We start from the raw sequence: 14,026 nt of genomic DNA, 5'->3' as shown, positions 1-14,026 counted from the left end.
TATATATATATATATATATATATATATATATATATATATAATAACAAAAATGTTATAAAAATCTTAAATGCGAAATTAAAAAAAAATTGTATTTAGTATTTGCTCAGATTAATAAATGATGTAGAAGTAGGCTATTGTTTATTCTTAGTTCATGTTAACTAAAGTAGTTAACGAATGTTAACTAATGAAACCTTATAGTAAACTGTTCTGTATTTAGTATTTGCTCTGTAGAAGAAGATTGTAAAATGTTTCATTATAGCACATTTTAATGTTAAAATATACTTTGTTTGCCACATTTTTCAATTAATTTGAACTAAATTAACACAAACATAAGTGATATTGGGCCATGTTCGTTTATTTGAATAAAACAACAATATAGAGTAATAAACAACAACATTTACTTTGGTACAGAGCACATTTCTTAGTGATGATGCCAACAAATTTAGAGTTTTGAATTGATTTATTTCAACGGAAAAGCGATTCAAGCTAGTTGCCTTTCTGCTATTGAGGATTAAAGTCAATGTGAAATGATGTAAGAGTAATTCTTGATATCAGCCAAACAAATGTTTTTTTCAGAGCTGAAGTAATTCTCAAGACAAGGAAGGATTGCGAAACTAGTCTGATGACGTGCTCTTTGGGAAACTTAAACAAAAAGCCCATTTAAAAAATTTTAATGCTCACAATTTTGTGTCATTGGGCCTCCACCAAAAACATGAATATTAATATATTAAAAAATTTTTCCTTGCCTTGCCTTATTCTGTGTTCCACGTGAAGAAGTGCATGAATCAGGAGGTTGTGTTTGTGTCTGTGCTGTAGTGGTGGATGAGCAGAACGCTCACACGGAGGAGCAGGAGCTGCAGTCTCCCACTGACTTCAGGAAGGACAGTGAGGAGGAAAACCGAGACAACGAGAAGGACGAGGACACTAAAGAACTGGAAGCTCTGCCCTGTGAGTTCACTTTTCTCAAACTTAAGACACATTGTCGCTGTTAACTGCTTCCTATGAGACACAAAGTGTTCTTGCTTACCGGCCTTAATAGCTGAATCCTCCATTGGGCTGCATTCAAGTGCCAGGATGTTTTTTTTGTGCATGAAAAGGCTTTTTTAAGTCTATTTTTTATAAAGGCTTGAATGATGCACTCTGCACAGTATGCACATTTTCTGTATGCTTGGAATACTCATATGATTTATTATAGTTGCCAAAATGACGATTGTACAGTATGGGAGAAGTCTAAACTAAGTACTACTTCTTCACCACAATGCAATGCACGGGACTCCAGTGTGACAAAGAAACTGAAAGTAAAGTTAGTCGTGATTTTTAACATCTCGTTTTAGACTCATTATTTAATTAGGCTGCCAAAAGTTATATTTTTAACATAAAATTCAATTCAACGAACGAACCGAACGCCACTCATGTGCAACATGAGATCATGTGACTACTATTTGAAACATTTATGGCGGAATAATGCAGTACTAACATGCAAAAACAGTAGGCCGTATAGAGTACATACTGGACGTTACTGTAATATTGTAATATTATTGTAGTATTGTAATAGCACTTTATTTAGGATGGATAATGTGTGAACTGTGATTCAGACCTTGTTCTGTTTGTGCCTGAAAGGGTTAGTGCTGCCCTCTAGTGACAAACTCATTATAGTAAATTATTTCAATTCAATGCCACATGTTTAAAAAAACAACAACGAATTAAAAGCAGCAAAAAAAAAAAACATTATTATTATTATTATTAATAATAATAATAATATATTTGGGTTTATTTTTTATAAATAAATACTCTTAGTTGTTTTGCACATCATCATCATCATCATTATTATTATTATTATTAGGGGTGTTTTTTATAATAAAAATGCATTAACATAAATTATTATCATTATCATTGGAATTAGAATTACTCTTAGTTTTTTTACATGTTGCTCTTAGTTTGAAAAATATCAGCAACATTTCATTATTATTATTATATGGGTTTATTATATTTCTATAAATAATCTCTGAAAAGGCCCTTAGACTCAGTAAATCACATTACTCTTATAGTTATAGTTGTTTTCATAAAGCCAGACTGTTCTAAGTGGGAAGACAAGCTTTTGTTTTGCAAAATTGCGCAATAACACAATCTTTTTCCTTCAGAAGTTTTGGGATTTCCTTCCGGCTTACAGACTGTAAGTGTTTATAGCTGCAAATATATTTGTAGGTTTCCCAGAGGATCCCTGTGCTATATTTCTGTCTATAGAGAGCATATCTTTGTTTGCTGGACAGTGGCACTTCCTGTTTACATAGAGGCCTGCTGTCTGCTCATGTTTCCAGTGGGGCACGTAAGACTTTATTCTCTAAGCTGGTTCAGTCTCTCAGGGGCTCCTGATCTCGCCTCCGTCTCATAGCTGTTAAGTGCTCCTAATGTGTTTTGGTTTGTTTTTGTGGCTTGCGTTCTGCTGAATATCTCTTTTACGTGGATTTTTCAGTTCTTGTTGAGAGCCAGTGACCAAAATGCACGGGTTATTCTTACGTGCTGGAAAAAACTGAGCATTTACAAATCAAAACGGCATTAGATTTTGCTGTGTAATGGGCACTTGGACAATATTGCTGTGATGGATGAGTGTTCTGTACACATGAGCTCATGTTTTGTTCTGTGTTTGTGCTTCTGCAGTGGCTAAGTCGCCGTGTTCGCCGCCAGAGAGGCGTGTCAGTCGCAGCACTCAGTCCTGCGGCTCCTTTTCCATCACTCCCTTCACCACAAGCAAGGAGAACCTGCCTGTTCTCAACACACGCATCATCTGTCCCGGTACGACCGCATCTTTACTCTAGTTCAACCAAAAGTCACATTTCTGTCATCATTTATTCACTCTCATGTTGTTTCAAACCAGTATGACTTTTGTTTTTCCACTAAACATGAAAGCAGATGTTAGGAAAAATGTCTGAGCTGCTCTTTTACGTACAGTGAAAGCGAATAGTGACCCGTGGCTGCCAAGCTTTTAAAAGGACCATTAAGGTTTTCATAACTGTAGTCCAAAAGTCTGCAGAACGCTTGTATAAAAAAAAAAAGAAAAGAAAAATGTATTAAATGTGCACTTCAAGTAGCGTACTTCAAATTTGAAGTATAATTTAAAAAAAAAAACTGTACTTGCAGATAATATAATATTAATAAAATAAAAGCACACTCAAGTTAACACACTTAAGTACACATTTAAAAAGTGCACTTTGTAATAATGCTAAATGAAAAAATTTACTTTAAACTACATTTTATATTATTTTAATAATTTTTGTTGTGCTTTAAAGAAGTTATTTTGATGTGTTGACTAAAATACTAAAGTATATTTTAGTTTACCATAAATGCTTGCCATTGCATTTCAGCAGTACACTATAATATTTCAAAAGCAGTAGAAATAATTATGAAATTACATATAAAGAGCACTTTAAAGTTCTAAAGTAAAGTTCCGCTAATTGCATTTAATATAAATTTAAACTATAATACGTTTTCATTTAATTGCAATTAACGTGTACTTAAGTGTCCAAACATTCAGTTCACACTTAAGTATATTGTTTTAAAGCATAACAAACCATAATTAAGTGCTCTTTTTTAAATTAGAAGCTTTGTGTGAGGAACAGACCAACATTTAGATTTTTATTTGCTGAAAATAATGCAAAATAATAATCCTACATTTTAGTTGGGTTTCTCACACAAAGCTATCATAGGACCTCTTGGAATATAGTTCACAAGTCATAATGATCATATTTATGACACTTTTATAGTGCTTATTTGGAGCTTCTGGCACCTTTCAGCATGAACATTCTGTAAAACATCTTTTGTGTTTTACTAAAAAAAAAAGTTATACTGGGTGAAAACAACATGAAGGTGAGTAATCGATAATAGATTTTTCATTAAAATATCATTTTAAATATGGTTTGCTGATCTGCAGTCTCACATTCATCCTTTGGTTGGTCTTCAGGTCTGCGGGCAGGTCTTGCTGCATCCATAGCTGGAAGCTCCATAATCAGTAAGATGCTGCTTGCCAACATTGATCCATTTGGTGCCACACCCTTCATAGATCCTGACCTGGACTCACTGTAAGAGCTTTGGTTTCCTTTTTCTTGTTTAAGTTTATCTTAAAAGCACTCATGAAACTTACATGGGTCATTTCTCCCACAGAGAGGGCTATTTGGAGAAGTGTGTGATGAATAACTACTTTGGCATTGGGTTAGATGCAAAGATCTCACTGGAGTTCAACAACAAACGTGAGGAGCACCCGGAGAAATGCAGGTAGTTCAGGATTAAAGCACAACCTTTTTTCATATACTGCATTTACCAAAACACCACTGTCAAATACTCAACGGTTGGTTAACACTTTAGATTAGGGAACACTATTTACTGTTATCTAGTTGCTCATTAGCATGCATATTACTAGAATATTGGCTGTTTATTAGTACTTGTAAAGCACATATTAATGCTTTATTCTATATGACCATATTCTAGATCCCTAAATCAAAGCAAATTAGGAGTTCATTGAGGGAAAACTCTTAGTTAATAGTGAATATGTGTTCCCTAATCTAAAGTGTTACCAACGGTTGACTAGTATTTCTCTGACTGTCCAGAAGTCGCACTAAAAACATGATGTGGTATGGAGTTCTGGGGACAAAAGAGCTTCTGCAGCGGACCTACAAGAACTTGGAGCAGAAAGTTCAAAATAACCAGCTGATACTGTATTTGTGGAAGGTGCCGAATGTTGTCAAGCCTGAATAACCAAGAAATGATTATCTACTGCTTTAATGCTGGAAGTGAATGTCTTCTCAAGTAGAATTTGAAGCACTTGTGGGTCAAACGGTTGCATTGGCCGTCGACCGCTGTCCCAGTTCCATGTTCAGGGCTCCTCATGGTTGTGTGATTGATTCTGCAGTGTGACGGGCAGTACATCCCACTCCCCAGTCTCCAGGGAATCGCTGTGCTGAACATCCCCAGCTACGCCGGGGGAACCAACTTCTGGGGCGGCACCAAAGAGGATGACGTAAGTCATGGTGCTGGAGGTCATGAGGGTTTGTTCTCATCAAACAGCATTTCCCGCCTGACTGAAGAGTTGAAATATGACACCATGTAGAGAAGAAATTATGTATGTAGAGTTGTTTAATTAAGAGGATGAGCAGGTCCTGTGTTGACTCCTGTTGTTTAACGTGCAGCTGGCTCTGGACAAAACCTTTTGAACCCAGAGTGACACGGGTCTTTGTTCGCAACAAGTGGCCTTTTGGCAGCTGGTTTGTTTTAGCTCACATGGCCTTGTTCAGAATGAGGTTACCTCCGGACACGGTTTGAGTGCTACAAGGTCTGGTTAAAGAAGGGCAGAGTGCAGAACACTTAGATGCCTGTGATCTTGGACAGGACATTCGAGGACTCAGTTCAAAAAAGTGTTTTTTTCTTTTTCTTTTTTTTTTTTTAGAAATGGAAGACTATTTAACCCTAAAAAGCCTGACATATGAAATAATAGTCTGAAAATTTATATATTTTTTAATGGAATAGTTTATTGAACCTTTAGACAAAATCTTAAATCAGGCTTTTATGACTCATATAGAATGATATAGTAAGAATTATGGAGCTCACACCTGAGAAGGAAAAACACATTTCATTCAGAGGCCCAAACTGAGCAAAAATTTGAAATTTGATGCAGATGTTGTTATTTATATGGCCAAAAAGAAAAATGAAATGTTGATAGCTTGTAATGTTAATCGATGAAAGCTTCATAACAGTATAGCAGACTACTGACATACTGTAAAATGCATATAAATATCAGTTGTCACTCTGTATCTCCCAATAATGTCTTAGTAAGGTTATATTTAAATACTCGATTTTGTGGTCAAAGCTCTAGTTTTTATTTTGGAGGCAAAACATATAATGCAGGGCGATACCGCCGTGATAATTGAGAGATACAAATAAACGCTCTTTAAAAGCCTGATGTATCATAACCTGTTTGATACTCACATTTTAACATGATTTTTCTAAAAAATGATATATGGATAATCAAGTAAAGTTGCTTCAGTTGAGTAAGTATTCATCTTGAAATATTACTTATAAATGTTACTCTTATTATAAAAATCAGTAAATATTTCACAGCAACACACACATGTACCACAACCTGAAAGGGAACATTTTGAATAAAATGCCTTTTACTTGCTAAAAAAGTATAAACTATCAAGCAGATGACAGAGAGCATGTAGTAGATTGTGTACAAGAGACAGGAGACAATTTTGATCATGTTGATAAGAGGCCTTAGAAATGTGTGTATCAAATATGATAGGCTTTATAGGGTTAATAGTTTTTTTTTTCTTCATTATGAATCTTGGGTGTGAGCCTGTACGGAGCCGCCTAGTGGTGATGAGCTATTTTCATGATTATTGTTTTTTTTGTCTTTTCATGCAGATATTTTGTGCCCCTTCATTCGATGACAAAATTTTGGAAGTGGTCGCTGTGTTTGGTAGTATGCAGATGGCTGTCTCGAGGGTGATCAAACTGCAGCATCACCGTATTGCACAGGTAAACACACCTCACACGAATGACACAGATCTGTGTACAGGATGTTAATTATGGTGACAGAGTGAGTAACCTCTCCTCACCCCTCCCAGTGTCGCACGGTGAAGATCACCATCCTGGGAGATGAAGGAGTGCCGGTCCAGGTGGATGGAGAAGCCTGGATTCAACCTCCTGGAGTCATCAAGATTCAGCACAAGAACCGGGCCCAGATGCTGACAAGAGACAGGGTGAGTGTTTCTGGGGAATTTATTTCCACAATATTACCATAAAACAGTGGAACAGAGCAGTTAAAGCAGTGGTCGGCAAGCCGTCGATCTGGTAGATCTTTATCGCTGTCCCAGTAGATCCCGAAAATAACAGAAAAATAAGTACAAAAATACATGACAATTCTTCAGTCTTTGTACTGTATTTTTTTGTAATAATTTTTCTGTTATTTTTGGGAGCTTCTGGGACAGTGATAAAGAATACATCATGCCTGAGTTAACAGAGGCCAGAGACGCTAAAGACGGACACAAAGAGGAGAAAATGCTGTAACAGACAGAGCAAGATCACTGTTCAGGATGCGCAAAATATGGGAAGAAAATATAAATACTGAATTGGGGGTGAGGGGTTATATGAATGTTTCACTGAAAGGAACTGACTGTCTTTAGAAATGTTTCGATGGCAATGGAATTTTCTTCCTCTTACCTTTCTGTCAATATGGGGTGCTGTGTGTACATTAATGAGGAAAAAAAATTAACTTAAATGATTTTAGCAAATGGCTGCAATATAACAAAGAGTGAAAAATTTAAGGGGGTCTGAATACTTTCCGTACCCACTGTATATATATATGTATATACGAATGAATTTGTACCTTGATTTGTACTTAAAAAAAATAACCAGCTGATACTGTATTTGTGGAAGGTGCCGAATGTTGTCAAGCCTGAATAACCAAGAAATGATTATCTACTGCTTTAATGCTGGAAGTGAATGTCTTCTCAAGTAGAATTTGAAGCACTTGTGGGTCAAACGGTTGCATTGGCCGTCGACCGCTGTCCCAGTTCCATGTTCAGGGCTCCTCATGGTTGTGTGATTGATTCTGCAGTGTGACGGGAATTTTCTTCCTCTTACCTCTGTATCCACCTTTTTCTTGCCGTAAAAATGGGCGCGGCCATTTGTAAACTCGTTTTGCTGCTTGATGTTGGAAATTTGTGTGTCTTACCATAATATTTTAATGTATTATCTTAATTATGAACACACTGGTTTGTAGTGCGAACAGTTTTACCGTTTATTGCATGTTGTTATTCTTCTCGTTACTTACCTATAGCGGCTAATGAACCGGAAGTCTCGCCCATAGGCTTACTTCCGCGTTGAAGAAAAAGGTGGATAGAGTGGGGGAGCTATAACGTCAGAATCCGGAAAAGTAATTTGCCGCGGGTTTCTTTGAGATTTTCCTATGGCGTTTTATAATGGGGTTTTTCAATTTATGAAAATCTCGAAGAAACCCGCGGCGAATTACACTTCCGGATTCTCACGTCATAGTTCCCCCACTCTATTTATAAGCAGCGCTGCTTTGTTTACAGCGGTAACCAAGGAAACGGCATATCGCTGCTGTTCCATAAGCGCCACCTGCTGTCAGAGAGTGAATTTGCATTTTCATGCAGCCTGTCTGCTTTTTTTGTTTTCGTGCGGATATGTTTTTATGTAGCATAATTTCACAATGATAAAGTCAAACCGTTCTGTTTTTGCATCTTTGTTTGGATCGTGATTAAAATGCAGTGGTTTCCTCTGATTTCAAATGGCTACAGCTATTTTTGCTTGTTTGCTTGTTATAGAGCAAATAAACAATAAAAAATAATCGGCAACCAGTATCGTAATTGGCTTGTTAAAAAAAAAAGAGAAAGAAAAAAAAGAATCTGAATCGGCCATAAAAAAATCATGATCGGTGCATCACTAATTAAAATACTAAATAAAAGGCCTCAAATTGGAAGTACGATCTGAGCTGTCTTTTTCTATCAATTCTTCAATAGATCATGTCTTTCATAGAGGCCGAGGTCAGGGATCTTGGGCTTAAAAAGGTTGGTGACCACTGAGGAATATTTCATCCAAAGTGGCTTCATTAACACTTGCGTTCAAAAGTTTGGGATCGGTAAGATTTTTTAAATGTTGTTGAAGGAAGTCACTTCTGCTCACTAAGACTGCAGTAATTTGATCAAATATACAGTAAAACAGTAATATTGTGAAATATTACATTTAAAATATTTATTTCAAAGATTCATAATTGTTGAAAACAGCTGTGCTGTTTAATATTTTGGTGGAAACTGTAATATACTTTCTGGGAGTCTTTGATGAATCAAAATTTCAAAAGAACAGCATTTATTTAAAGGGGTGCCAAACAAAGTAGTTTCGCTTTCACAACGAAACACACAGTGCCTTCACGACATGGCGGCCGCAACAACACTGCAGCGAGAATAAAAGTTACGCCTTCTTTCTTTGCGTGAACATTTGGGCGGCGTTATGCAAATCTTCCCAGATCGTGACGTAGACATGTGGGGGCGTGTTAGAACGAGCTGTTTTAGGTAGGTGTGGCTGACTCTTAACTTTTATAAAGAATATATATCTCTTTGGATTTGAGACTTTAGTCTTTGCAACTTTACAGATCTTCTTTATGCACCAAGAGCTTGTAACACTCCAAAGAGAAAGGAACCATTTAAATTGCATCATATGACCCCTTTAAAACAGAAATCTTTATCTTAAAACATTATAAACATCTTCACTTGTCATTTTTGATCAATGTATGTGTCCCTGATGAATAAAAGTATTAATTTATAAAAAAAAAAAATTCTTATTGACCCCAAACTTTTGAACAGTAATGTTTGCATATATGTTTTTGAGTATATCATATTTGATATAAATAGCACCTCAGTTTTATTCAGAGACCCAACCTGAGGCAAAATATACAATTTGGTGCAGATGTTGATATTTATATGGTCAAAAAGTACGATGAAATTCTGCTTGTAATATAAATCAATGAGATTTTTATAACAGTATAGAAGACTGCTTACATAAAATGCATATAAATATCAGTTGCCCCTCAATTATCTGTCTTAGTGAGATGGTTTTGAAGTGTCAATGTGTGTATCCTTGCTAAACTACACTCACTGTCATTTAAATGAGTCTTTTTCATGAAAGGCATTTGAAAACACGCTGAAGTCTTGGGAGGATAAACTGAAATACGACAAGCCTCCGCTGAGGCCGCCCCTGTATCCTCAGCACTCTGTGGATCTGGCCACAGAAGAGGAGGCCACGCTCATCCAGATGTGCGCTCGAGCTGCAGAGGATCTCATCACCAGGATCTGCGAGGCTGCCAAAAACTACCAACTCCTCGAGCAGGAGCTTGCCCACGCCGTCAACGCCTCCTCACACGCCATCAACAAAACACACCCCAAGTTCCCCGAGGTGAGCAATGCCAGCACTCAAGGACTGTTCACACCAGTGCCACTGATGTTTTATGAATTTTCATCATTCTCTGAAGGAGTTGATCGGCCTCCATACAACTACAAAAATCGACTTTGTCACTTCTACTTCATCACACAATTATAATTTGGGTTTGGTGTGAAAGAGTTCATACTTCTATACTGATTTTTTCCCCCCAAAGCACATATAATCGCTTAATCAACCTCAGAGCTAATGATAGTTTTGTATGAAAATCTGTGGCCCTTTTGAGAAAATGAATGGTGTGTTTACTGCTCTGTGGTTCTCATAGTTCAAATAAGTCACATAGTTATGAGTAAATTCTCACGTCTGATTCATCTGTTCTCCTCAGAGCCTGACAAGAAACACTGCCATTGAGGTGGCCAGCACCGTGAAGGCCCTGCACAATGAGACCGAGTCGCTGCTAGTAGGACGAGTGCCATTGGTGAGTTGATTTAGTGCCTTTAAGATAATTTTCAGTCACCTTTTCCAAGGCATAAATGTTAATGGTGCAGGTCCCCATAAGAAAGAATAATCCCAAATGAGATCTTTTTAACATCTCCATTGTTTCTCTTAAACTTCACTGAGATGCAGAGCAAATGGAGTCTTGCGTCCGTTTCTTATATTTATATCTATGTTGAAGGCATTTTAGGAGATCTGATACAAAGCTTATTCTTAAAGGAATAGTTCACCCAGAAATTAATTCATGTACTCACCCTCAGGCCATCTAAGATGTAGATCTGAGTTTGAGTTTGTTTCTTCAGCAGAACAGATTTGGAGGAATTTAGCATTACATCACTTGCTCACCAATGTCACCAGTTAGACCAACACAAAGCCATGAAATGGAGTGAGATGCCAGCTTGTCTTGTGAGCAGTGATGGCTCTGATAGAGCTCTCTGTCATCATTGACTCAGTCTTTGAGTTTATTTCTGTAGCAACTGGACCCTCCGCATGAAGAGCTGCTGTCCAGTGCCCTGCAGAGCGTTGAGGTTGAACTGGGCAAGCTGGCTGAGATCCCCTGGCTCTACCACATCTTACAGCCCAATGACGAGGAGGTGAGCAGCAGAAGGAATGTGCCTAGATATATACAGAGAAACCATATTAGTTAGCTATCTACCCAAGCTTGTTCCCTACAGGGATAGTTTTCAAAAATGGACATTGTGGCATCATTTATTCACCCTCATTTCATTACATAAAAAAAAAATACAAAAAAACACAACAAAATTACTAAACCTTTCAAATTAAAATTAAAATGGAAAATATAAATATTAAAACTAATTGAAAATATCAATAAAATCTACAATAGTATATCTCAACGATAACAAAATAATGCCAGTATGGGGTCAGTAAGCCATTCATAATGTTACAAAAGATTTCTATTTTAAATAAATGCTGTTCTGTTTGAACTTTCTATTTATTAAAAAAAAAAAAAAAAAAAAAAAATTGTGTATCACGGTTTTCACAAATATATCGAGCAAATCAGCATATTAGAATGATTTCTGAAGGATCATGTGACACTGAAGACTGGAGTAATGATGCTGAGAATTCAGCTTTGATCACAGGAATAAATTATATTTAAACTATATTCAAGTAGAAAACTTATTTTAAATATTAAAAATATTTGTACACAATATCACTGTTTTTACTGGATTTTTGTTCAAATAAATTCAGCCCTTGTGAGATTTTTTTTCAAAATTAAAAAAAATCACATTAAATTTACATTAAAAAAATTTTCTGACCCTAAACTTTTCAACAGTAATGTACATGTGTTTTTCAGTTATTTGCCTCTGAGACTGACAGGTCATTTTGTGTGAGACAGGATAACTCGCTTGAGTACGGAAAAAGAAACAGTCGGAGTGGCATGTTTCGCATAGTGCCAAAGTTCAAGAAAGAGAAAGCCCCAAAGAAGTCCAGCCCACAGTCAGGTAAGTGTGTGTGTGTGTGTGTCCACATATATTTGAATATCCTCACAAGAGATGGACACTAAAATCATGGATGCTTCACGCTTTGTTGCATTCATAGTCATGTAATAGTGTTGTAGTGTCACATTTTGCTGTTTTGATTGGAAAAGATGCAAAAGCAGGACACTGAGACTGAACTTGTTTTTTATTTTTATCAAACAATAATTGTTCATGATTGCTGACAATGTGGGGAACTGTTAAAGGAAGTGATGGCCCATGGAGGCAGTGAGATGATGATATAGTGCGCCATACATGCTGTACATCCTCTTCTGAGAGGACTCTTGGTTCATGTCCAGTGGTCCTCAGTCCAACCCAACCATCCATGAGCACCCCTGCACTCCTCTGGTCATGGTGTTGTCCTGTGAGTCAGAAACGGTCCATGTGTCTACACATGAACAGCAGGCACAAAACAAGGTGTACCACACAGAAGGGGAACAACACAATCCACTCATTCAAACCCAAACATGTCATACTGCACATGTGCTACACATGTAACGCTTTAAAGGTGAAGTGTGTAATTCCTGTCACTGGCAGCAGTGAGTGGACAGAAATTTGTGAAATAAGGATTGTTTTCCAAACAGGTGTCCCAAACACTCCTTTCACCCAGACTCCCGCCAAACCCATAGTCCAGTTGAAGCAGACATTGACATATTGAGCCACTCAAACAAACGGAACTATGTTTGGAAAGTGCCACAGTGTTTATAACAGTCTTTTGTAGCCAGACTTTCTTCATAAAGTCTGGTTTATACTGCAGAGACTGTCTGACTGACACATGCCCAAGATCATTTGTGACCCTGGACCACAAAACCAGTCTTAAGTTGCACGGGTATATTGTAGCAATAGCCAACAATAGATTGTATGGGTCAAAATGATCGATTTTACTTTTATGCCAAAAATCATTAGGATATTAAGTAAAGATCATGTTCCATGAAGATATTTTGTAAATTTCCTATCGTAAATATATCAAAACCAAATTTTTGATTAGTAGTATGCATTGCAAAGAACTTCATTTGGACAACTTTAAAGGGGATTTTCTCAGTATTTTGATTTTTTTTGCACCCTCAGATTCCAGATTTTCAAATAGTTGTATCTCGGCCAAATATTGTAATATATATATTGTCATACATCAATGGAGAGCTTATTTATTCAGCTTTCAGATGATGTATAAATCTCAATTTCCAAAAATGGTCCCTTATGACTGGTTTTGTGGTCCAAGGTAACATTTTGTTTTGGATTTTTTTTTTTTTTTCATAATGGTAAAAAAACTCAAATATTTTTTTATCCTCATGATTGGCAAAAAGGTATTATTGAATGGATTAAAAAAAATAATAAAATGTACTGTATATTTTAAACATTATTATTATAATTATTAATGTGTATTTTACACATTCATATTATTCTTAATAATAGTAATAGTAATAATAAAAATATTAATAATACACTTAATGTACCCAAGAAATTTCATTTTTATGTGTTTTCCTTGATTTCATATTAGCTGGTGAAAAAAGTAATTTCAAATTATTATTATTATTATTATCAATGAATTAACTAATTAATTATAAATAATAGTAATAACAATAATACAAATATATTAGTGCAGATTATTTATTAGTGCAGATTTAATGGCACTAACCTTGAGCGACTAATTCTTTCTGGAGTTGTCTGCACATAAAAAAATAAATAAATTACACACATCACCTTTAATCCTTGTTGAAACAGACCAGATTTCTGAGGATAGTGCATACTTGGTACATTCTAGGAATGTAACGATTACCGGTTTTACGATAAATCATGATAAAATGCCCTGACGGTTAGTATTATCGTTTAGAATTTAATTATCATCAAAACCGTATTTGATTATTGCGATTTTGAAAACTCGCGGTAAATCCTGTCCAGCCAGCATCAGTCTGACGCAGAAGCAGCACGCAATGTTGTTGTTGTTGTTTTTTTGCACGAGACGAAATGGCAGAAGGCAGTGACAGCGCTCGGGAGATTTTTCAGCCATCTAAAGCCCTATTCGCACGGGATTAGTATTACCTGGTGACCTCCAGTCATTTGTAATAATTGCGGAGGTTGTCTGTGATCTT

General features: G+C 36.3%; 1 protein-coding gene across 1 annotated transcript in view; it reads left to right on the top strand.

Annotated features, from left to right (window-relative positions):
• LOC107713732 (diacylglycerol kinase eta-like) overlaps window positions 1-14,026 on the top strand; it is an 89,566-nt gene that overhangs the window by 63,220 nt on the left and 12,320 nt on the right. Inside the window, exons 18-29 of the mRNA XM_016519339.1 lie at window positions 817-948; window positions 2,659-2,793; window positions 3,959-4,076; window positions 4,159-4,269; window positions 4,602-4,692; window positions 4,898-5,011; window positions 6,415-6,528; window positions 6,618-6,752; window positions 9,697-9,963; window positions 10,331-10,423; window positions 10,914-11,033; window positions 11,798-11,903. Coding sequence (XP_016374825.1) covers window positions 817-948; window positions 2,659-2,793; window positions 3,959-4,076; window positions 4,159-4,269; window positions 4,602-4,692; window positions 4,898-5,011; window positions 6,415-6,528; window positions 6,618-6,752; window positions 9,697-9,963; window positions 10,331-10,423; window positions 10,914-11,033; window positions 11,798-11,903 — 1,536 coding nt within the window. The remainder of the gene's footprint in view (window positions 1-816; window positions 949-2,658; window positions 2,794-3,958; window positions 4,077-4,158; window positions 4,270-4,601; window positions 4,693-4,897; window positions 5,012-6,414; window positions 6,529-6,617; window positions 6,753-9,696; window positions 9,964-10,330; window positions 10,424-10,913; window positions 11,034-11,797; window positions 11,904-14,026) is intronic.

The sequence above is a fragment of the Sinocyclocheilus rhinocerous genome, unplaced genomic scaffold, assembly GCF_001515625.1.
Source record: "Sinocyclocheilus rhinocerous isolate Xijiao unplaced genomic scaffold, SAMN03320098_v1.1 scaffold2584, whole genome shotgun sequence".
Classification (NCBI taxonomy): Eukaryota; Metazoa; Chordata; class Actinopteri; order Cypriniformes; family Cyprinidae; genus Sinocyclocheilus; species Sinocyclocheilus rhinocerous.
Note: the sequence above shows the minus strand (reverse complement) of the source record. Positions and strands in the feature narration are given on the sequence as shown.